Source organism: Gadus morhua, chromosome 14 (assembly GCF_902167405.1).
Source record: "Gadus morhua chromosome 14, gadMor3.0, whole genome shotgun sequence".
Classification (NCBI taxonomy): Eukaryota; Metazoa; Chordata; class Actinopteri; order Gadiformes; family Gadidae; genus Gadus; species Gadus morhua.
Genome location: NC_044061.1, coordinates 865,699 through 891,557, shown reverse-complemented (window position 1 = coordinate 891,557; position 25,859 = coordinate 865,699). Strand labels below are relative to the sequence as shown.

Sequence of the window (25,859 nt, the reverse complement as noted above, 5' to 3'; positions counted from 1 at the left end):
TGCATACGGATTGCTTGTGCACCTCGCGCATACACTTTGCTTCTCCCATCTACCTAGCCACACATTCTTGGTAAATTATTTGGGAAAGAACAGCTGATGCAGCGGTAATAAGTTGTACTTTTGAATCAATGCATCTGCAAACACCATACAGCAAACACATATTTTCTTGACAGAGACATCGTGTAGGCCTACATGCCCATAACTTTTAGGATTGATGAGTATTTGATCGTGAAAAACATTGTTTTACCACAAGTGAGTGTTAAAAAGAATGAATGAATGCGGGCGCGCGTGTGTGCTCTGTTTATTATTATTACCGCGGGGACACATGCATATTAGGATAGCATACATTATAAACAATGTTTATAATGTATTGCGTATATCATTAAATAGAACCACAGTTACCGCATATCATATGTTATATCATATACGTTTTCTTTGCCGAAATTTATTTGAGGACTCAGTATTTCTGAAGTTGTGGAAGAAAACCCCTTATTCCATGTGGGAATTAGGCCATATTATTTGGCAATAAACTGAGCCATTTGCAGCTTGAAATTCATGTGCATCTGTCTCATCGGAGACTGCAGACGCGCTGTCAAAATATCAACTCGTCCGATTCAAATGCGCTCATGGCTCTTAAAGGGGATGGGAGCTGGCACTCTCATTGGTTTGTTGGACGTTACGCCCAAACCACACCTACGGGTAACTAGGCTGCTTCAGAACAACCCTTTTGACACTTGCGCCGCGACGCAAGTGTCATTTATCCGCCTGTAAAATAGCGATAGCGCCGCTGCCCTACAAAGGCAAAGTGCAGTAACTACGTCAACATTGAAACTGAGAAAAATGCCTTCAAAGTTTTCATACTGGCCGGCCAAACCTGTTGCAGGTACAATAGTGGTGATACTTTCAATGAATACCTTTTATAGGAAGGAAAATTGTATAGAAAAAGAAAAGACCAACGATATGACCTTTGACCTCAAAATTGTAGATACTGCACTCTGCCTTTGTGTTACCTCGAACAACTAGCGTACTATTACAAAGGCAAAGTGCAGTATCTACAATTTAAATGTGTTCTGAAAGTAACTTTTTTGCATTACCTATGCCTTTTTATTTAATTTAATTGGCTTGTTCTTCGTTTATGAAGGTTTTTGAGAGTATTGAAATTGCTTGTAACCTTCAATCATCTATTTTGTCCTTATGTCCGTGTCACATCGCAGCCCTAAACAATTGAAGAGTTTGGTTCCAACACGCTATATCCACAATTTTAATGAATTTTCATGAATCATTTTTTTATATAAAAAGGTTTTAGGTTATATCAGTGAACCTGCAGTTGGGATAGTGTTCTGTGATGTATCTTAACTTTAACAAAACAACAAAAATACTATTTTGTTGATATCACTGGAGATACACACTATAAATATAGATAGAGTTTTGAAATCAAACCCTTCAATTGCATTTTTTTGTCATCAACATTGCCATTATCTTCCCAAATATCCTTAACATTTTACACACAATCAATAGTATTTTGGTTTGTGGATTTTCATTTTAATTAGAAAATTAAGGGGGGGGAGGCTACTGCATGGTGGCAGCCAGTGGGAAGCTTAGATAAGTGATTCACTGGAACTCTTGGACGCATGCATGTGTGTATTAAAGTAAGTATTATACAAGATTGGATATTACTGTTTTGGCAAGCAGTGGCAAAAGACTATCAACAATTCATAGAGGTCACTCAGTTACATTAGTTTGAAATGTAATAACCATAAGAAATACAGATAAGGTAGACATAATAAAAAATTACTTGCCAATTATATCCCAAACTAGATCTAACGTCAAAATGAGTGACTGCCATTTTATACAATAGAAGAAATGAACTGAAGACGTCAACTGATCTCGATGGTGGTTTTGCAACCTTTGGACTTTCTGCTTGAACTTCATTGGCTATCCTTTAGACAAGGCAATATTTTACCTAAACCATGTAGCGTGTGGAATGAGAAGTAAACAACCAATCTAAATGGACATTTCATTTTCATTCAATATCGTATTTGCGGCTGCACGGCTCTCCTCAGGAGATCAGCTAACTCTAGAATGCTAAAGTAACAGTGACTTAAATGGAGTCGACTAACTAAATGAGTAGGCTGATTTTGTTATCTTCACATCAGTTAGATTAGCTGCCCCGAAACGAAAATAGTTTCAGAAATGAAGACAAGAAAAAAATCAGCGACGTGATCGTAATTGGACTATGACAGCAGTTCCAGAGTGGAAAGATGCTACAGGCTTCAAGGGAGCAGGTTGGCTAAAATGGCTCAATAGATTTAGGTCAGTTGTTGATATTTTTCCATCGTCCTTACCATTGTCTGGATACTTGCGTTTCAAAGCAAGTTCCACCATGAGTTTTCCTCAGTAGATTCGGATGGGGCTAATAAGGCAGACCGCAGTATCTACTGTGTCAAAGCCGGGTGAACAAAGGCAGAACGCAGTAACTTCACTTACTGCGTTTAGCCTTGGTATTAGGTTGGATTTTGTAGTTACTGCAAATTTGACTTGGGGATATCTCTGAAACGGGACACAGTTGGACCAAGAGTTTTTGTCTCAAGACAAAGAAGGTGTTATAAAACCCATTTTCACTCTGAACTCAATTTTGACAAAATACGTAGTTACTGCACTTTGCCTTTGTAGGGCAGCGTAGAACCGCCCACAAAGCTACTTGCGCTTTGCGCTTCCCACTTGCGTTTCAGACCGTTAAAATAGGGCCCTAAGTCTGTGAGGAACCCTGGTCATAAACACCTCATGGTGCTAACCCTAAGTCTGTGAGGAACCCCGGTCATAAACACCTCATGGTGCTAACCCTAACTCTAAGTCTGTGAGGAGCCCTGGTCATAAACGCCTCATAGTGCTGACCCTAACCCTAACCCTAAGTCTGTGAGGAACCCTGGTCATAAACACCTCATGGTGCTAGAGTTAAAGACTGAGGTGCTTCACGTGAATACGCTTTAAAGAAGTGTGTTGTGTCACTATCTACGGGGAAGTGAGGGGACACCTTGGAGATCGAGCCACTGCTGAAAGCCCTTCCATTAGCAGTATGATGGCTGTAATAATGGCCGTGATACTGGGGGCAGGGGGGGGGGGGGGGGGCACGGGGGCAGTAGGGGGGGAGCTGCACGGGGGGGTACGACAGACCCACTGTCTGGTCCTCAGGGGAAAAGGACCGCTGATCAATGTGGGCAAAAGAGAACGAAACAGAAACAGAAATCTTTAAGTGTTACTAATTATTATTATAGATAAGATTTGGATACATATGAATATATGAGATTTGGATACGCTTCTGTTGAACAATAATATTGTAATTTAAAAAATATATATTAATGATAGTGTTTTTAAATGTCGGCCTCATACCGGGCGATAGATAAAGTACTGCTATTGAATAAATAACACTTGACAAGAGACCTCTTGAACTGCAATCCGAGACATTTCACTAAAACTGTTTCTAGAAATGCGTAGATAAAGTGCTGATAAGGGATAGGGACGCCGACGTGCTGAGACGGTTACTGTGTGGGCGGCAGGTGAAGGTGAGGAGGAAGGTGAAGACCACTGAGAAGGAGAGCAGCCCGCTGTCCAGCCCGGTGTCGCCCACCGTCCCCAGAATCACCTACGACGTCTTCGACAGCGGCAAGGAGCTGAGCTCCGACGTGTACAGCACCGTGGGCACAGGTACACAATGAATCCATTTGTGGTTAATTTTGCGGTTGTGTTGACTCATATTTTGCTTGTGGTTCTCTATCGTTTTGTGCCATCCTTTGACACCAAATATTTTATGAAATGTGTACGCTTGATTCTAGCTTTAGCCTCATCGTAAAAACATGACCAGATTATAATCATGAATCAATGCTGATTCAGGAAACTGCAGCGCTGAAGAGACCTCCTGGAGTTCACTAAACAAAGACTTCATTAGGAGCATTTCATGTAGAAACAGCTGAGTGCTAATACTATAAAACACACAGATACAAAGAGGTCTGTATTTATAGATCGTTATTTCATGGAATTTGGGCGGCAATGTGTGTATAGAAATGTGTCTAACACAGGTTTGAATATATAAGCATATATTACCTCATGAGAGCACTTATAGAGGTACTGGTCATCGTCCAGGGGGTTTAAAAATACATCTCCATCTACGACTAAAAGGTTGCTGGTCCAATACTGCGGTGTGTTGGTGTGTCGTGGAAGCGCAGCACTTTAATCCTGACATGCGGGAGGTCGTTGGCGTGTTTGACAGCGTGAGAGATTAGGGTTCACGGTGTGCATTAGCATGACGCGCTAATGTGTAGCACTCTGAGCCGACACATACCGAGTATAAATAGTTCTGTTTGAAGAGCATTCCATTCACCAAACGTTTTATAAAGAATGGATTTGATTTCAAAATGTATTCAAACCTTTTAGAAAAGCAGTTTATTAGATTGTCTTTGTTGAAACATGTTTTGCAGTATAATAATGATAAGGTAGAAGACATCGTCAGGCCTCTATATGATCCCTTAAGCCGGCAGTGAAGCTCACTCATCTGCCTCCAGACGTGTTCGGCGGTAGTTTGCCGTGCATTACCTGTCTCCACACACACTTTGTGTTTCGCTGTGAGCCGCTGTTGGCGTGTCCTCTCTGTACACAGCCCAGCCGCTCGTTGTCGCTGCATTATAATTCTCCAGGGCTTGCGTTGACGTTCTCTTGTTGTTGATCCCTGTCGCCCCGACTGGCAGAGGGCGTTCTGATCTCAGGGGCTGGGTGCCTGCTGCTTGGTGACTGTTTTGGGTCTGAACCTTAGAGGCCGTTCTTTCAGATTGAACACTGTGGTTTATTTAGTATTTAGTCCCTTGAAGTACAGACAGAACAGAACCGTTGACTGGATTTCTAAATCATAAAACCCAATAATAAGTATTGGGCAACCACATCAATTTGATTAGAGGTAATCGATTTTTGCGGCATCATTATTGTGCGTCCAAGCGTTTATTGTTAGACTCCACAAGTTAAGCTACGTTTTTACCATTGGAACATGTTTATTTATTTACCCTTCCCTCCCCCTCCCTCTCCGTGCAGAGGATGAGCTATGAAAGGGTCAGGATAAAATGTGTTATCGTGGATCACATCCCGCTGTCGCTCTGTGGCTGTTTTCTGTTCCTCAGATGGTCAGCAGTCCTGGCCGTCACTATCATCGCTCCAGTTCAGCTCCCCACCACCAGGTACCCTCCCTCTCCCTCTCCCTCCCTCCCTCCCTCCCTCCCTCCCTCCCTCCCTCCCTCCCTCCCTCTCTCTCTCTCTCTCTCTCTCTCTCTCTCTCTCTCTCTCTCTCTCTCTCTCTCTCTCTCTCTCTCTCTCTCTCTCCCTCCCTCCCTCCCTCCCTCCCTCCCTCCCTCCCCCTCTCTCTCTCTCTCTCTCTCTCTCTCTCTCTCTCTCTCTCTCTCTCTCTCTCTCTCTCTCTCTCTCTCTCTCTCTCTCTCTCTCTCTCTCCCCCTCCCTCTCTCTCTCTCTCTCTCTCTCTCTCCCCCTCTCAGTGTCTCTCTCTCAGCACTCTACTGTTATTATCTGTGTTCTCTGCCCATAAAGCAGCCGACCTCAGCCCAGCACAGCGAGGGAAACAGCAGCTATGTTTTCCAGCCTCCTGAGATTCCCTTCAAAGCCAATTAGCGTGCTGCAGCTATAGGTGCTGTAGGTGCAGGAGTATTCCTCTGAATATGATTAAATTCAAAGGGTAGGATGATGATTCTCCAGACGTCGTTGTCGACCTTGTTCAGCTGTGGTTGATGGAGGAGGAAGGCATCAGCTATCAGAACATCTGAAGTCTATAGAGAATGAGGGCCTTATTAAAGGGGTTGGGGTTTGTATTGCCTCAGGTTTTTAAGGTAGGATCTAGGTGAAATAGACCTACACGTGTGCTTTAGTAGAACAAGGTTTTCAGTTCTTCATCTGTTTCAGAGCTCTTGTAACACAGGACCGCATGGCTCTGGAACGCTCCGGATCAGTATAGTGAATACTTAGCTGCATTGTTTGTGTGTTTGTTTGTGTGTGTATTTGTGTTGGTTTTCTATGTGTGTTTGTGTGTGTGTGTGGTTGTGTGTGTGTGTGCGTGCGTGTGTCTGTCTCTATATGTATGTGTGTGTGTGTGTGTGTGTGTGTGTGTGGTTGTGTGTCTGTCACTATATGTATGTGTGTGTGTGTGTGTGTGTGTCTGTGTGTGTGTGTGTGTGTGTGTGTGTGTGTGTGTGTGTGTGTCTGTCACTATATGTATGTGTGTGTGTGTGTGTATGTGTGTGTGTGTGTGTGTGTGTGTGTGTGTCTGTCACTATATGTGTGTGTGTGTGTGTGTGTGTGTGTGTGTGTGTCTGTCACTATATGTATGTGTGTGTGTGTGTGTGTGTGTGTGTGTGTGTGTGTGTGTGTGTGTGTCTGTCACTATATGTGTGTGTGTGTGTGTGTGTGTGTGTGTGTGTGTGTCTGTCACTATATGTGTGTGTGTGTGTGTGTGTGTGTGTGTGTGTGTGTGTGTGTGTGTGTGTGTGTGTGTGTGTGGTTGTGTGTCTGTCACTGTGTGTGTGTGTGTGTGTGTGTGTGTGTGTGTGTGTGTGTGTGTGTGTGTGTGTGTGTGTGTGTGTGTGTGTGTGTACAGTGAAGAAGGGGGCTCTGCTGGAGGTCCACTTCCCTCCCCCCGGTCCCCCGAGCCGCGGCTACGCTGAAGACCTGGAGCTGGACCCGCCGCGGGTGGAGCTGGAGCCTGTGGCCTACGTCTCCCAGTGAGTGTTACGGGCTGGTTACGGTCCCACGGGGACGCAGCGCTAGGGGGTTAGGGACCCCTTGCGTCCTTGCGTTGAGCGTTAGTGTGTGTAGGGGCTCCCAGTGAGTGTGTGTAGGGGCTCCCAGTGAGTGTGTGTGTAGGGGCTCCCAGTGAGTGTGTGTGTACTCGCCTAACTATCCAACAGTGGACTTCGGCGTCGAAACACCTTCACCAACAGGGGACCTCCGAGCCAAGAGGGGACATTTTTCAGGTCCCCTTTTGGTCATGCCTTAAATCAACCTAAAAACATGCCTAAAATATTTTGACGCATTTTCACAACTTTTGCCAAGAGGGGACCTGAAAGTGTGTGAGTGTTTAGTCCATACTCTATAGCGCCTCTGCTGGCCAGAGCTTGATTTTCAACGACCAATCCACACACGTCGCTTCAAACACTCCTCTATTGTGTGAACGGCCTGCAGTCGTTCACACGTCTGTCAGAGTGTAGAGGGCTGTTAAACAGACTACTTAGTAAAGTCTCTTGAAACATGCAAACAAAAAAGGCTCAGCTTTAAAAGTTCCACACTTTTTTTGAATGTAGTGACACGGGTCCACTAATAATAATAATAATAATAATAATACATTTAATTTGGATGACACTGTTGGCTATTACAAAATGACACAAGTCCCTTCTTAGATAGCATGGAGCGACATTCACACTCCTTTTATGAAAATAGGTAATAACTATATATACTGTAAGGGAAAGATAGCAATCTCAACTAATGTAATAATAATTTGTCAAACTTGAATTGTTAGTGTCTTTTTAGGAATAGAATTGTCTAACAAAAAACCTATCTATTCATTTGTATCAATAAAAATGATAAACAAATACAATATAAGGGTCTAATATCTAGACCTTTGAAATGGTTCAATCCCCAAATTAGCCTTAATTTACCATTTTACAATGTACTCCAGTCCCCAATCTAAAGAAATACATTTGAATTGTTGATTTGCATCACAAAAAATGGTCCACACTTGTACTGTATGGAATGACAGGGGTCCACTGTTGGCTGATACATAATGACAGAAGTTCTCTCTTAGATAGCATAGAGTGACGTTCACACTCCATCATGGATGAGTAAAAAAATAAATAAGCAAAATGGATAGTTCTTAAGAGGTAATAACAATCTAAATAAAATATGATATATGTATGTATATCAGTGGAGGCTTCTCCATTGAGGAGAGGGAGGAAGATCCTCCCTAACATTGTTGAGAATAAAAAATGTAGATTGCCCCGACTATTGTAATGAATTAATGCCCTTAAATATGACTACTTTATTGCCTTTGAATATATAATGTTTGTTTCCCTGGGTAAAGGGACATTAGCACCCCCTATCGCCTATTGACAATTACTTCAGGGAGGAACGTCCTCCCTCCGCCGCCGTCCACTCCCATTCATTTTCCCGAAAGTACTGGCGGCCGGTGGATAACATGGGTTTCAATGGGAGAGAGGAGGAAAATCCTCCTCTGAGTGGGTGGGACCTTAAGGGGTCTGATTCGCGCAAAAATCTATCCGTCTGCGCTATGAACCAATAAGCAGGATCCCTGGATGTTGAGCAGCGTTGCCAGATTGGTCCGATTTCCCACCCAATTGGGCTACTTTTAACCATGTTAGGCTGGAAAAATTATCATTGGGCGGGAAATCTGCCCAATCTGGCAACGCTGTCGATAACAAACCCAGTCTGCATTGCCGTGGTGCTCAGTCTGAGAGACGCAGAGTAAGTGAAATCTGCGATAGCGAGATCCTAAATGCGCAATGGAACCATTGGAAACGGAGGACATTGTTAACGTCTTATTACAAAAACCATTCCATTCATTCAGAAAGAGGTAGACCACTTCCCAAAATCAAGGTCATCAGAAGTAATGGCAACGTCAGTGTTGTGAGTGCTACATGGTTTGCTAGGTACGCATGACATACTGGTAGCATTACAAGCAATTGTAACTGAAAATAAACATAGCTAAATAACTTCAGTCAGTGAGGGCAAAAATAGGCCCAATAATAGGCCCAGATTTTTTTATTTACTTTTACAAATCAATAGTAGGCCTGATTTGACTAATATGCTTTGCATCCTTTCCTTCTCAAATTACAGTGATGCCACTGGTGGCTTTGTATACATTTTGTTCACATAACTCCCTCCCTGGTATTTTGTAGTTCACCAAAACACCCTGAAACAACTTGAGTCTCACATTCTTATGCCACCATACACCAACAGTGCAAGCAGGCCAATGGCAACCAAGCGCGCAGTCCTTCCTCCCTCACTTTAAAAACCACCAGCCGCCACTGATGTATAAACATCAGTTTAACCCTAACCCAACAATGTTGTCATGAACACAAATATCTAAACTTAATAAGGTTTTTTTTTTTTTTTACAACTACAAACTTGTGTGCTTAGTCTACGGTTAAAGGAATGCATTTTATCTGTTGATTTGCATAACATAACTTTTTCTAATGACCGGGGTCCACTGTTGGCTATGACAAAATGACACAAGTCCCTTCTTAGATAGCATGGAGCGACATTCACACTCCTGCTTTTATGAAAAGAGGAAATAACTATATATATATATATATATATATATATATATATATATATATATAATGTAAGGGAAAGATAGTAATCTCAACTAATGTAATAATAATTTGTCAAACTTGATTTGTTAGTGTGTTTTTAGGAACAGAATAGTCTAACAAAAACCTATCTATTCATTTGTATCAATAAAAATGATAAACAAATACAATTAAAATACAATATAAGGGTCTAGACCTTTGAAATTGTTCGATCCCCTGCTCAACATGTACTAGTTGAGCTGAGTCCAAAGACACCAAGCATGACACTCTAGCAAATGGTAACATGTATTTTACATGGTACACCTATGGTCTAGGACATGATCTCGGTGTAGCAAGAGGGCGAGCTTGATCTCATTGGACTCAGCTTTACTTGTAGATGCTAAATAACATGTAATTTGTCAGAAATCTCAATCGGGAAGCAAATCTATAGCGGGTCATTATTGATAAAGGCCTCCAAAATCGACAGCTAATTACTACCCCGAAACATATTCATGTGTGGCACTGTTGCAATCGCCTCAAAACGTAGATGTCAAAGCACACCTTGTTTGCCCCGTTACGCCACCGGGAAGATATTTTCATACTTCTAATGGATTGCTTCATATTTTAAGGTTCTCGGAGTGAGACTTTAAGCGGCTGCAGCAGAAGTGTTGAGACGAAAGATGATATCAAGACATTTATAGAATATTCCCATTCACATGATTCTTCGCACTACCTGCAGGTTGGAGAGACTGATATAACCCCCAAAATTAGTAATAATGTAAAAGCAGCCATTCCCACAAATTGCTTGAACTATTTATTTCATTCCATTGTTTCGTTGATATGGATTATTGAAAAGTTTCAAGCATATGGATTTAATGCAATATCCAAAAACAGTTCAAAATGGTACCATGATATGCGGTCACAGGTACATAGTTATCACCTGACAAACATGTCACGGGTTGAAATCAAAGGCAGTACAAATAGATAAAAATGTAGCTGAAGTTTCAAATGTCTTGTTTATTGTATTAACCAGTTCATTTCTCTTTTGTGAAAGTCACCAAAAGTCCAAAAAAGTTAAACGCAAGGTCACAGGCTAACAGTGGAGCTGTGTTGGGAACCAGCAGCCAAGAGCTTCCATGGAAACTTTCTACCCATGTTAAATAGATTTAGTTAGCAGTTCCTTTTCTGCCCATTCTTTTTTAAACTAAAATTATCAAAAGATGCCAAAAGCAAATACCTTTAACCCATAGTTGTGTTTTATCAAATTAAAAAAATTGAGTTTCATTGACCACAAATTGAGCAGAAATATTTTGCATACAAATCTTTAAATAGTTTAACCACATTAAGAAAAATACATTCGTTAATTTTTTTTATTAGTGAAGCCACACATTTTGCACATTATCCAAACAGAATACCTGAAATGTTGATATTTTCAGCCCATTTGGGTTAAAACAAGAGAAAAGGACAACCTAACAAGAGTGAAAAGTTTGGGTTAGGTGACCTATAGTTCAAAGATGTCCCTGGTCAGGTAGACTAAATAAAACTGTATTCCCAATTGCTCCAGGACATTCGTGTAATTTACTTGCGAGCTCTCCCTCAAGCCTAGAGAGACATCAGTGTTGAACCACCAACTGAAAGGGGGTATTTGCCATTAGTATGAGTGACAACATTTCATGGCTATTAATTTAGTTCATTATATTTAGCCGATTTGAATAGACTTTTCTAGCAGGTGAGGCTGTCAAAGAACTAAATATGGAGCAACTACAAAAAGTAAATTTGCAGCATGACCAAATTATACAAAAAGTATAGGAACTGTTCTAGCAGATATGTTTTAGAAGTCTCTTTTGATAGGCAGGGAATAATTGTCTTTGTCACCCTGTAGTCATGCCATCAAATCTGTTGGGCAAAGTACCGCTACTGATTAATCCAGTAGACTCACCAGTCAAGTCCCCCTAGTTAGAAAATGGAAGAAACCCAGTCAGTCATGTTAATTATTCTGTTGTTACAAATGAAGACCAATACTTTCCACATATTGCGATCCAAGTTACTGGCTGCAGTCTTGGATTTTATAGTTCTATATGAATAGATTAAATTTACTAAACTATTAATCATGCTTCAGAAGAATTAACCTTTCTTGGATGGCAGATCTACCACAAGCCTCCATTGCCGCAACCTCCAGATGGCTTACGACCTACGGCAACTCCTCGACTACTGCAAGCCAACAAATTGGCTCTTGCACACCAGACACGCATTTTGCTTTATTTTAGGTTTTCAAGCATCTTAAAATACCCAAATCATCGCTCCAATACACAAGTCAGCTAATGGCCTACAAGGAAATGCTGAAGCTAGTGTTAGTGATGGCGATAGAAATGGACAAGCTTGCGTGTACAAATATGCAACTAGAATTGCAAGGTTCACAGCCCAGTTGCATAAGTGGTCGCAACCGTTGGATTGTAAGCAAGGGTAAAAAAAATAAATAAAAATTACCACAAACTAGTCAACATGGTCAATTGAAAGCCTGTACAAAACGACCCTGGAATAGTCAAATGCAGCTTTACAGCGGATGAATTAAGCCAAATTGCATAAACATCCAATGGTAAACAGTGCAAATGCAAGCAAGGTTGCACTCACACTAGGCCATCTGGCCGTGGCCGTCGCAACTGTGGCCTGGCCACGGTAGGCTCTTGCACATACGCCATCACGTCCCTAGCATCCAAACAATTCTACCAAACCTTAACCAACTAGTGAAAAATGGAACAAAACTTTAGCACACACACCCAGTGACTAATCACCTTGTCCAGGGGTGCTCCAACGTGGTTTACAAGAGGGCCTTGTGGACTTAGAGTAAGCCACACATTTGACAGACAGCACCGAATGACGTTAAACTAAGCTAATCTACAGGTTACCAGTGCTAGTGCAATTACATGAGCATTTTGCACAATATTTGTACTCCAATGCTACGTAAAGCAGGCTTCTTCAGAAACCCGTAGCCTGCTACATTGAAGGGCAACTGTAACTGTACCTGACCAAGACCGAAAGATGGCTCTGGAAGCCACTACGGTCCACGCAGCAGATTACTGCGTGGACCGTGGTGGCTTACAGATCAACCCTTCAGTGGACCATTCAAACACATGTATTCCGAGGATGTTTTGAAGACACTGGAGTCCCATGGCACTAGATTCCTTTGAAGACTAAGTTGGTATGGGGGGGCCCAAAGGGGGCCCCCCCATAGATCTTGTCAGTCATCTAACACCTGTTAAGAAAAACACACACACATCACAAGATACAAATCAGCAAAGCTAGGTTAACAAACGGCGGTGACATGCATGTCAAGGTGCAAAGAGCAGGGATACTGATGGCTTGTGTCTGATGAGACAGCCCAAAAACGTCAACATTTAATAAAGGAAAATAACTTTTACTCACTGCGGTGGTCTGTTTCGAAGTGCCATGTTGGTAGCAATATTTGTCTGGGCTGTTCAGTCAAATGCCCACAAAAACAAACACGCAACAACGCATACTTTCAGTTTGTATAAAGTGACAATAGTGACCTGCAATCTAGATCTAAAACTTTCAGACCTCACTAAGCTCAACCTCGATTGACACAGGCCGATGCGAAAAGTAAACCAAACCCATTGTGTTCACCTTTAATAAAGGGGTGCGTGACAGGTGATCTCAATTAAGAGCTAATCAGAAAGAACACACTGATCGGCCATGAGTGAGACTATCAAAACGAGGACGAGGATTTAACGGAATTGTTACCATTCAAATTCAAATTTCTTTATTATTGGATAGGGTATGATATCAATGATTTGGGCTTTGAGTAGGCCTATATTTCTTAAATATATTTCTTACATTTTTTGACCCCTTTGCCTTTTGAATATGAAATCTATAATCTCAGCCTCTCTATAATTTGCCCAACACATATTTTATTGTTCAAATAAAATCCCATCCTTATTTTGCCATTCATATTGAATCTTTACTGTCTTTCATTGTACAACACAATCATCTAATAATTATTCATAACGCTCTTCCATCTCCTTGGCTGCATTAAGACGAGGCTCGGGTCAGAGCAAAGATCGGGATCCACACATGATAAGGGATAAAGTTATTTATTAGAATAAAGTAAGTATCATGAAATCTGTAAAGGGTTTAGTGTAGCGTATGGAAGATTAGAAAATGTGCGATTATATGGTTTGGACAGAAAACCAGTACCAAAATCACAAGGACCGACCGAGCCAGAACGGAGGAAACTTAACCTAGACAGACAAAACAAATACTGGGAACAACAAACCATCTTTACCATGTTGGAAATACCCAAACAAAATGCAACAAACCAAACCTGATCAGCAAACCAACATATGTGACCAACCAACTGAACTACTCACCAAACACACAATTCTTTTGACTAGCCTATGTATATGGGCAGTGGAAAGTGTGCTGTGGGGATGTTGAATAGTGTTAACATAAAACAAAACATGGAACCAATCCAAAGGTCCAAACCCTTAAGGAACCACCCTAAACAGAACCCATGCGGGGACCATCTTTCATATTTTAGAGCACAAATTTTGTCTGTTCTTTGAATGTGAATTTATGTAAATCACAGTTTTTTCTAGATTATATTTTTCCACAATAACATGACTTCAGTTTTAACTACCATAATTTATCACGGTTCAATCAATCAACAATCGCTGTTCCCTGCACTTGAACCGCCTTAAAGCTATCATCTGTCTTTTCGATGGAGTTACCTACAGCATATGTCAGAACCTGCACAATAGTATACAGACCATCAAAGAAAGTTTGATGTGTAGAATTTTGTTTTTAACTTTGTGCTGTTAAACAGAGAAGATGGTCCCCTCTTGGATTGTACAGAATGACAGAAGACCCCTCTTTGCCTGTTCAAAATGACACTGGTCCTCTGTTAAATGGTATGGAGCGACACTTACACTCCAGCATTTATGTATTCATTAGGGTAGAAAAAAAATGTTAACTGCTTTCTCTATAGTACAAAATAAATAATTTGCCATAGAGCGTTTACACAGTTCTTCCATAGTTCATAAGAGACATTTTGTCATGAGGAAAAAAGACTTATAGATAACAGGGCTAACTAGGGCTGTCAATCAATAAAAATATTTAATCGTGATTAATCGCATTATTGTCCATATTTAACTTGCAAATTGCAAATTAAACGCACATTTTTTAATCCTTCTAAATATATCTTAAAAGATGATTATAGATTATTGATGAGGATTACATTTGTTCTTTTCCACACTTCATGAATAGATCCATGCAGGAGTGTGAGGGTCGCCCCATACCATTTAACAGGGGACTTCTGTCATGTTGTACAATCCAAGTAGGGACCATCTTTTATATTTTCCCATGTAAACACATTGACAGAAGCAACAGTTGCAGTTGGCAAACACTCATTGAGTGAAACAATAGGCACAGACAGCTCCCTTGCTGCAGTGAATGGGTCCCCTCTTTGATATGTAAATATTGATGATGCATTGATATGTAAGTATTCAAGTCCCCTCTTGGCAACTTCTTTAAAAGAAATCAAAAAAGCACATTTGAAGTTATATTATGACAAAATAACTTAAAACTAAACTCTGTATTATGTTTTTGTATTATTTAAATGACCAGAAATAGAGGTCCACACTTGGTCGATGAAAACCGATAGTCCCCTGTTGGTAGGGTAAACGTGTATGTGTGTGTGTGTGTGTATGCGTGTGTGTGTGTGTGTGTGGTTAGGGGCCCCCCAGTGAGTGTGTGTGTATGGGCCCCCCAGTGAGTGTGTGGTAAGGGGCCCCCCAGTGTGTGTGTCGTTAGGGGCCCCCCAGTGAGTGTGTGGTAAGGGGCCCCCCAGTGAGTGTGTGGTTAGGACCCCCCAGTGAGTGTGTGGTTAGGGGCCCCCCAGTGTGTGTGTGGTTAGGGGCCCCCCAGTGAGTAATGTAAGGGGCCCCCCAGTGAGTGTGTGTGTATGGGCCCCCCAGTGAGTGTGTGGTTAGGGGCCCCCCAGTGAGTGTGTGGTTAGGGGCCCCCCAGTGAGTGTGTGGTTAGGGGCCCCCCAGTGAGTGTGTGGTAAGGGGCCCTCCAGTGAGTGATGTTAGGGGCCCTCCAGTGAGTAATGTTAGGGGCCCCCCGGTGAGTGTGTGGTAAGGGGCCCCCCAGTGAGTGTGGTTAGGGGCCCCCCAGTGAGTGTTTGGTTAGGGGCCCCCCAGTGAGTGATGTTAGGGGCCCCCCAGTGATTGTGGTTAGGGGCCCCCCAGTGAGTGTGGTTAGGGGCCTGTGTCCTATGTGTCCCAGTGAGTGTTAATGTGTGTAGGGGCCCCAAAGTGTGTGTGTGTGTGTGTGTGTGTGTAGAAGCCCCCCAGTGAGAATGTGTGTGTAGGGGCCCACAACAGAGGCTGTTAGGTCCTAACCCTACCGCCCCCACCCCTTAGTCCCCCCCGTTAACTCTGCCCCCACCCCTTAGTCCAGCCCCGTTAACACCGGCACCACCCCTTAGTCCCCCCCCGTTAACTTCGCCCCCACCCCTTAGTCCGGCCTCGTTAACTCCGCCCCCACCCCTTAGTCCGGCCCCGTTAACTCCGCCCCCACCCCTTAGTCCCGGCCCGTTAACTCCGCCCCCAACCCTTAGTCCGACCCCGTTAACTCCGCCCCCACCCCTTAGTCCGGCCCCGTTAACTCCGCCCCACCCCTTAGTCCCGGCCCCGTTAACTCCGCCCCCACCCCTTAGTCCGGCCTCGGTAACTCCGGCCCCCACCCCTTAGTCCCCCCCCGTTAACTCCGCCCCCACCCCTTAGTCCGGCCCCGTTAACTCCGCCCCCACCCGTTAGTCCCGGCCCCGTTAACTCCGCCCCCACCCGTTAGTCCGGCCCCGTTAACTCCGCCCCCACCCCTTAGTCCCCCCCCGTTAACTCCGGCTCCCACCCCTTAGTCCCCCCCCCGTTAACTCCGCCCCCACCCCTTAGTCCGGCCCGTTAACTCCGCCCCCACCCGTTAGTCCGGCCCCGTTAACTCCGGCCCCACCCCTTAGTCCCGGCCCCGTTAACTCCGGCCCCACCCCTTAGTCCCGGCCCCGTTAACTCCGGCCCCACCCCTTAGTCCCGGCCCCGTTAACTCCGCCCCCACCCCTTAGTCCGGCCTCGTTAACTCCGCCCCCACCCGTTAGTCCGGCCTGGGTAGCAGCAGGATGCAGCTGTGCATCAATGTTTTTGTTTCAGGCTCGAGAACGGAGAGGATTTGCTTTTTTATCACCAAAAAAAATCTCCCAAAAAAGAGAAAATTGTTACACACAATTTAACTTTAGTTAGCGGTGATGAACCGTGAGATTAGCAGCCTGTTAGACACTGAGGATCCAAGGCACCACCGCGGGTTAAAGCTTCTAACCCTACGCGTGACTATGACGGGGTAGTATAGGGTATATATATATATAGAGAGTATGTCTAGAGCGTATCATATCCCAGGTGGAGCATGCTGCGCTCCATCACTTCCACAGTCTTCCTGCTCCACCCTGGTGGAGTAGCGGAGGCAGTGAGCAGCGGGCTGACAGGGGTGGGGGGTTCGCTCTGATAGCATGGAGGGGTTATGGAAATAGAATAAACGGTGTGCATAATGCGTCCCCTCGCTCCCCTCCCCTGGAGGTGATGGAGTTATGATGGGGATGAGATTAGGGGTTAGAACACCACCCTAACCCAGAACAACACCACCCTAACCCAGAACAACACCACCCTAAGCCAGAACAACACCACCCTAACCCAGAACAACACCACCCTAACCCAGAACAACACCACCCTAACCCAGAACAACACCACCCTAACCTAGAACAACACCACCCTAAGCCAGAACAACACCACCCTAAGCCAGAACAACACCACCCTAAGCCAGAACAACACCACCCTAAACCAGAACAACACCACCCTAAGCCAGAACAACACCACCCTAACCAGAACAACACCACCCTAACCCAGCCCTACACCACCCTAAGCCAGTCCCACCTCTCCTTATAACAGAGCCATGATACTTGCTTTCGAGTGCTTCTCGTTGAGCGCTTCCTGCTCCAATGCAGAAGGAGTGGCGCAGCAGCGCCGCGAGCTAACGCCCCGCTTCACCTCCGTGCTTTATGATGCACGACAAACGGCACTTAGTATTGACTCTGTGACCGCGTCGCGTCTGGGAAACGTTTCGTGTTTCGTTTCTTTGTCAAGGCTTCAATTTTGTTACCACAAACAACAAGGCAGAAAACATGACCTTTGCAGAATGTCGCTTTGTTGGAGAGTATTTTGTTGTGGTTTGTAACGCTTCAGCCTCCAACAACAAAAACATCTTTACACAAAACGCCACGGAGGATGGCTGACTCTCCCTCGGTGACGCCTCCCACGCCCGTCGCCCAGCCGTGTTAGGATGACAGTAGTACTGCCAATAGAAGGAAACCAAATTACATAATTATCTTATCTACTTACAAACTTTGCTCTACTCTCCATTAATATTAGACTTGTGGAGAAACTCATGAAGTACAAAGTGGAATATATCCTCATCTTCATCATACACCACAAATAATGGATCACCATCTGCACTGCCCATTAAGTATAGATGGTGGTTAGCTTCACACACCCCTCTGCATTCCCTATGCAGACGGCATACTGTCAAGCACACATACACCCACACACAAATGTTTGTACAGTCACTATACTAGACTAGAATTGACAAGGAGAATTGCTGCAGCCGTAAGATAAATGGCCTCTTTCTATTTGTTTGGTTGTAGCCTCCCCTCCCTGTTTGCTTATGGTCATTCATTGTGTTCTTAAGTTAATAAAGGCAGACAGACCGCTGCTCCTATAAATCACACAGCAATACAATGGAGCTCAGAATGCCTTTCTATGGACTGTCTGGTCCACAAAGCTTCTGCACACAAAGCATCTTGTAAACACTGCATCTTGTACAAAAAGCATATTTCATTTGCTGCATCTTGTATTCACTGCATCTTGTAAACACTGCATCTTGTATACAAAGCATCTTGTATTCACTGCATCTTGTATACAAAGCATCTTGTATTCACTGCATCTTGTATTCACTGCATCTTGTAAACACTGCATCTCGTAAGCAACGCATCTCCTACACAAAGCATCTTGTGTACAAAGCATCTTGGCTACATGTGTTTATCTATTAGGATGCTTGTTCGGGGAAATAACCCAATAGTTATATTGATTCGAAAAAAACAGAGGCATGGCTGATATATACTGTATGTATAATATATAACTTTCATTATTATTGTATACAATACGATACATGTTTCCTCTTTAGTGGTATATGCTACATAAAGACATGTGAGACAAATAACATTGAATACAAGAGAACCCCAAGCCTCAAGACCTCCTGGGTGGAGGTGACCGTCTCCTGTCGCCTCCAGACCTCCTGGGTGGAGGTGACTGTCTCCTGTCGCCTCCAGACCTCCTGGGTGGAGGTGACCGTCCCCTGTCGCCTCCAGACCTCCTGGGTGGAGGTGACCGTCTCCTGTCGCCTTCAGACCTCCTGGGTGGAGGTGACCGTCTCCTGCCGCCTCCAGATCTCCTGGGTGGAGGTGACCGTCTCCTGTCGCCTCCAGACCTCCTGGGTGGAGGTGACCGTCTCCTGTCGCCTCCAGACCTCCTGGGTGGAGGTGACCGTCTCCTGTCGCCTCCAGACCTCCTGGGTGGAGGTGACCGTCTCTCGTCGCCTCCAGACCTCCTGGGTGGAGGTGACCGTCTCCTGTCGCCTCCAGACCTCCTGGGTGGAGGTGACCGTCTCTCGTCGCCTCCAGACCTCCTGGGTGGAGGTGACCGTCTCTCGTCGCCTCCAGACCTCCTGGGTGGAGGTGACCGTCTCCGGTCGCCTCCAGACCTCCTGGGTGGAGGTGACCGTCTGTGGTCGCCTCCAGACCTCCTGGGTGGAGGTGACCGTCTCCGGTCGCCTCCAGACCTCCTGGGTGGAGGTGACCGTCTCCGGTCGCCTCCAGACCTCCTGGGTGGAGGTGACCGTCTCTCGTCGCCTCCAGACCTCCTGGGTGGAGGTGACCGTCTCCTGTCGCCTCCAGACCTCCTGGGTGGAAGTGACCGTCTCTCCCCGCCTCCAGACCTCCTGGGTGGAGGTGACTGTCTCCGGTCGCCTCCAGACCTCCTGGGTGGAGGTGACTGTCTCCGGTCGCCTCCAGACCTCCTGGGTGGAGGTGACTGTCTGTGGTCGCCTCCAGACCTCCTGGGTGGAGGTGACTGTCTCTCGTCGCCTCCAGACCTCCTGGGTGGAGGTGACTGTCTCCGGTCGCCTCCACACCTCCTGGGTGGAGGTGACTGTCTCTCGTCGCCTCCAGACCTCCTGGGTGGAGGTGACTGTCTGTGGTCGCCTCCAGACCTCCTGGGTGGAGGTGACTGTCTCCGGTCGCCTCCAGACCTCCTGGGTGGAGGTGACTGTCTCCGGTCGCCTCCAGACCTCCTGGGTGGAGGTGACTGTCTCTCGTCGCCTCCAGACCTCCTGGGTGGAGGTGACTGTCTGTGGTCGCCTCCAGACCTCCTGGGTGGAGGTGACTGTCTCCGGTCGCCTCCAGACCTCCTGGGTGGAGGTGACTGTCTCCGGTCGCCTCCAGACCTCCTGGGTGGAGGTGACTGTCTCTCGTCGCCTCCAAACCTCCTGGGTGGAGGTGACCGTCTCCTGTCGCCTCCAGACCTCCTGGGTGGAGGTGACCGTCTCTCGTCGCCTCCAGACCTCCTGGGTTGAGGTGACCGTCTCCGGTCGCCTCCAGACCTCCTGGGTGGAGGTGACTGTCTGTGGTCGCCTCCAGACCTCCTGGGTGGAGGTGACTGTCTGTGGTCGCCTCCAGACCTCCTGGGTGGAGGTGACTGTCTCTCGTCGCCTCCAGACCTCCTGGGTGGAGGTGACTGTCTCCGGTCACCTCCAGACCTCCTGGGTGGAGGTGACTGTCTCCGGTCGCCTCCAGACCTCCTGGGTGGAGGTGACTGTCTCTCGTCGCCTCCAGACCTCCTGGGTGGAGGTGACTGTCTGTGGTCGCCTCCAGACCTCCTGGGTGGAGGTGACTGTCTCCGGTCGCCTCCAGACCTCCTGGGTGGAGGTGACTGTCTCTCGTCGCCTTCAGACCTCCTGGGTGGAGGTGACTGTCTCTCGTCGCCTCCAGACCTCCTGGGTGGAGGTGACTGTCTGTGGTCGCCTCCAGACCTCCTGGGTGGAGCTGGAGACGGCTGACAGGCGTGTCACTGAGCGGGATCCTGGTCCTGAGGCGGTTGTCATGGTGATGCAGACACACTGTGCTGGTGTCGTGAGCTCCTTGTGTGTCCCTTGACCACGGAGGGATGGAGCGCCTGAATGGATTCACTGAATGTTCTCCCCCCCCCCCCCCCCAGGATGACGGGGGCCCACCGGAGTGCCGTCCGCGTGGTGCAGAGGCTGCGCTACTTCGTGGCCAAGAAGAAATTCCAGGTAACAGCCGCTAGGTTAATGTGGACGAGTAGCTAACCGCCGCTAGGTTAATGTGTACGGGTAACTAACCCCCGCTAGGTTAATGTGTACGGGTAGCTAACCACCGCTAGGTTAATGTGTACGGGTAGCTAACAGCCGCTAGGTTAATGTGTACGAGTAGCTAACCGCCGCTAGGTTAATGTGTACGGGTAGCTAACCGCCGCTAGGTTAATGTGTACGGGTAGCTAACCGCCGCTAGGTTAATGTGTACGGGTAGGTAGACGCGGCTAGGTTAATGTGTACGGGTAGCTAACCGCCACTAGGTTAATGTGTACGGGTAGGTAACCGCTAAGTTAATGTGTACGGGTAGGTAGCCGCTAGGTTAATGTGTACGGGTAGCTAACCGCTGCTAGGTTAATGTGTACGGGTAGCTTACCGCCGCTAGGTTAATGTGTACGGGTAGCTAACCGCCGCTAGGTTAGTGTGTAGGGGTAGCTAACCGCCGCTAGGTTAGTGTGTACGGGTAGCTAACCGCCGCTAGGTTAATGTGTACGGGTAGCTAACCGCCGCTAGGTTAATGTGTATGGGTAGGTAGCCGCTAGGTTAATGTGTACGGGTAGGTAGCCGCTAGGTTAATGTGTACGGGTAGCTAACCGCCACTAGGTTAATGTGTACGGGTAGCTAACCGCCGCTAGGTTAATGTGTACGGGTAGGTAGCCGCTAGGTTAATGTGTACGGGTAGCTAACCGCTGCTAGGTTAATGTGTACGGGTAGCTTACCGCCGCTAGGTTAATGTGTACGGGTAGGTAGCCGCTAGGTTAATGTGTACGGGTAGGTAGCCGCTAGGTTAATGTGTACGGGTAGGTAGCCGCTAGGTTCATGTGTACGGGTATGTAGCCGCTAGGTTAATGTGTACGGGTAGGAAACATTTTCATCCAAAAATATTTCATGCCATTCCCGCATACTTTGAGCTCCTAAAAAATACACAAAACACAGAAATAAACAATGAGAGACAGAAGATACAGGGAGTCGCACAATAAAGCACAATAAAACAGAGTCTCTCTGTTCCATACGGCTAGAGCCCTCCTTCAACAGATCTGAAGCGTACAGCGACTGGGAGAAGGTAATGACGCGCTCCACCGCTCTGGCCAAACTTTTTTTACAGCAAGCGCGGAAACCGTACGACGTGAGGGACGTGATCGAGCAGTACTCCCAGGGGCATCTCCACCTCATGGTGCGAATCAAGGAGCTGCAGCGACGGTGAACGCAGCGCGCTCTCCTCTGGGGTCAGGGTTAGGAGCCGGTGGGCGGACGGACGGAGGAGAGGATGACTCCGCAGTATGGAGTGAAGGAGGGGAGTCCCTCCAAGACGGGTCGTATTCATTGAATCGATGCTTCATGAGGAAATGAGGGCGAATGAGTGACTAATGGAGACAGAGAGGGAGCGGGAGGGAGAGAGATGACGACAGCTATAAACTCTGAATCAAATCCCTCCTCTCTTCCTGCAGCATGGACCAGTCCCTGGGGAAGCTGACTTTGTTCCAGACCTCGTCAGGTACGGCCCATTGGAATCGATCTTTGTATCTTTATAATGGCGCCGCTGTGCTGGTCTCATTGTTTGGTTCTCCGCCTCGCTTCTTATTTCCCTGCAGACAGACTGAAGGACAGAGGAACAAACACTATCGGAGCCCGTCTCCACAGGATGGAGGAGAAGGTAGGGCCCTGAAGAAGGCTCCTCTCCATATCTGAACACATCGTCTGTCCGTACACGACGATCTCGGCCCCAGCAGCTAATGCTGGTGCACATTGCTTAATTGATTCTTTGTATTGACACTCTGAGCTCCCCCCTGGGGAGGGCAGAGACACACAGACACTCTGAGCTCCCCCCTGGGGAGGGCAGAGTGCCACTGGTGTTCACCCCCTTAATGCCGCCACCGTTCATCGGAGGCTTTCCCTGACGCGTGCTCCTCTCCTCTCTGGCCCCGCCCCGCTGTGAGCAGATCAGCCACGTGGACCACACCCTGCGGCGGGTGGCCGACTCCCTGGCGCTGCTGCTGGACCCGGGGAGGCCACCGGGGGGGCGCGGGGCGGAGCCCGCGGGGGGGCGGCGGGACGGCAGGCGGCCGTCGCAGGGAGGGAGGACCTGGAACGTCCTCCCAGTCCAGGGAGACGGGGGGCCGCCCGGCCGGGGGGCCGACGAGCTGCCCGGCTACGAGCAGCTGGCCCCCCCCTCCTCCGTCCCCTACACCGCCTCCTACACCGCCTCCTCCACCGCCGCCCAGACTGCCCCCACCGCCTCCTCCACCGCCGCCCAGACTGCTCCCACCTCCTCCTCCACCCCCACCTCCCAGACTCCTCCCACCTCCTCCTCCACCCCCACCTCCCAGACTCCTCCCACCTCCTCCTCCACCCCCACCTCCCAGACTGCCCCCACCTCCTCCTCCACCCCTGCAGTCCTCAGCAGCAGCACCGTGGACCAGGTCAGCTCCTGAGGCCGGACTCCCCCGGACCCCCCCCGGCCCCCCTGGACCCCCGCCCCCCCCGGCCCCCCTCCCAGAACGCCGTTCCAACCCTGATCCCCTTTTAACGATGGATCACGCAGTGCTCCATCCGATGCATCCGACATGAATCTGGAGCTAATCTCTCTCTATTACCTCTCCTGTCTGCTCCTTTGTTGCTATGCCCCCCCCCCTCTTCTCCTGCAGCCCCCTAGTGTCTCCTGGCCTAATTCATCTCCCCCTCCCACTCACCACTCCTCCCCCCCCCCCTCCTCTACCTGATCCTCGTTGTTTAAAGACGAGGGTGAGAGAGGAGATCTGAAGGACAAACGCTGAGCAGAGTGAACCTCTGCCGATGAGCCTCATATCAGAGGTCTGTCTGCCTGTCTGTCTGTCTGTCTGTCTGTCTGTCTGTCTGTCTGTCTGTCTGTCTGTCTGTCTGCCTGTCTGCCTGTCTGTCTGTCTGTTTATGTTGTTGCGATACGCTCAGAGCCGTAGGCCGATGTGTGGGAACGTGATTATAGATAAGGATCACTTGTTATCATGGATGTCTCCCTTTCACACCAATATCATCCATTTGACTTTTATTTAAAAACACACAAGCCCAAGGACACCTAGAAAATATCTTAATTATCTGCAGACTTGCATATCCTTCGTTCAAATCCTTCGTCGATGATAACGATATCTGCGCATTGCTGTTAATCCTTCCATGCATTGCTTGCAAATGTGCATAATTTAACATTCTGGTCTAATATACTCAATATGCTTTTTGACATTATTATTAGCATATATTTATTTTCTAATTTTACGTTTTGATTTTTATGAAACTTTAATTATTTGAAACCCATCATTTGAATGAATTAAGATAATCAATAATTACAATTTTTTTATGTTTTATTTGCTCGATTGAAGATTATAAATATTTCCTTTCAATTACCGATTTTGTCAGTTATCAATGTGTCTTTTCATTCACCTATATAGGATAATAGATTTAGATAGATTTTTTTTTTGCGATATTGTACTAGGTAATAAAGCGTGTAAGTAATAAACTATTACTTACACACTTTACAAAAATGCTCAGAAGGCAAAACCAAATTACATTCTTGCAGTACTTGCACCTGAAGCCCTTTGATAAAGATATATATATATATATATATATATATATATATATATATATATATATATATATAATGGGGTATGGGTCAGTTAATTACCCTCCTTGGTGCCCTGGGGGAGGGAGGAGGGGGGGCTCCCCTGGGTTAATAGCGGGGTCTTTCAGCCAGATGACCTTTAGCAGCAGATGGTAACCTCTCATACACTGGGGTCCGCCGGGTGACCCCCCCATACACTGGGGTCCGCCGGGTGACCCCCCCATACACGGCGGCCGTGGGGTGCCGGGACATTCCTCCACAGCCCCACCAGATGAAAGAAGAACCAAGGGACCATCTGGGGCAGCCTTCTGCCCCCAGCCAGCCCCCGCCGCCAGCGCCCTCCGGAGTGGGTGGAAGTGTGGACGGGCTTTGTGCCCGACGGGGGGGGGCATTGTCCTGGGGGGGAGGGGAGGGGCGGGGGAGGCGGCTGTATGAGGACGGTGGTGTTTATTGGCTCTATCAGAGACAATGAGCAAACACACTAAGAACGCTGGTGGACACTGAGAGAGGAAACGGGCCACTGCCTGGCCTCCACGCGCAGCCCGGCAGCGGAGGAAGGAACTCTTTCTGACCCTTTTCTTTACACCTAGCCCTCACAATGTATTCTACATTTTTTGTCCCAGAGTTATTTTTCAAGCAGACAGAGGTGATTTTAAACTGAGACCTGTTGCCGTCACTGCAGTGCTCTCTGCTGACTGCATGTTTGTGCAATTGTATTTGAAGGAAATGCACACACACGCTTTCCTTCCTCACACACACACTCGGTTCTGTGTCCTTCGCACATCTCCTCCGCTCTCCATCTCTCTGGGAGTCGACCTCACACCCACTGACACACCTCAACCCAACGCTGGACTGTAGAGTTAATGCTTCCATCATTAACAACGTACCTGAGGCGTGTCAAACCGCGGTAGAACAGGGCTCTGGGTCCTCCAGTGGGCCGAGGCGTGTCAAACCGCAGTAGAACAGGGCTGTGGGTCCTCCAGTGGGCCGATGACTCGGCCCTGAGACGTGTCGAACCGCAGTAGAACAGGGCTCTGGGTCCTCCAGGGGGCCGATGACTCGGCCCTGAGACGTGTCGAACCACAGTAGAACAGGGCTCTGGGTCCTCCAGTGGGCCGATGACTCGGCCCTGAGACGTGTCAAACCGCAGTAGAACAGGGCTCTGGGTCCTCCAGTGGGCCGATGACTCGGCCCTGAGACGTGTCAAACCGCAGTAGAACAGGGCTCTGGGTCCTCCAGTGGGCCGATGACTCTGCCCTGAGACGTGTCAAACCGCAGGAGAACAGGGCTCTGGGTCCTCCAGGGGGCCGATGACTCAGCCCTGAGACGTGTCAAACCGCAGTAGAACAGGGCTGGGTCCTGGGTCCTCCGGGGGGCCGATGACTCGGCCCTGAGACGTGTCAAACCGCAGT

The 25,859-nt window shown here is 47.3% G+C and overlaps 1 protein-coding gene across 1 annotated transcript in view; it reads left to right on the top strand.

Moving 5' to 3' along the window:
- The window catches only part of kcnq1.1 (potassium voltage-gated channel, KQT-like subfamily, member 1.1), a 48,080-nt gene extending 24,695 nt beyond the window's left edge, over positions 1–23,385 (top strand). The window contains exons 10-18 of the mRNA XM_030377405.1: positions 3,558–3,705; positions 5,166–5,222; positions 6,647–6,770; positions 20,744–20,819; positions 21,964–22,058; positions 22,307–22,353; positions 22,451–22,512; positions 22,799–23,083; positions 23,356–23,385. Of these exons, the coding sequence (XP_030233265.1) occupies positions 3,558–3,705; positions 5,166–5,222; positions 6,647–6,770; positions 20,744–20,819; positions 21,964–22,058; positions 22,307–22,353; positions 22,451–22,512; positions 22,799–23,083; positions 23,356–23,385 (924 nt within the window). The remainder of the gene's footprint in view (positions 1–3,557; positions 3,706–5,165; positions 5,223–6,646; positions 6,771–20,743; positions 20,820–21,963; positions 22,059–22,306; positions 22,354–22,450; positions 22,513–22,798; positions 23,084–23,355) is intronic.
- Positions 23,386–25,859: the final 2,474 nt, after the last annotated feature.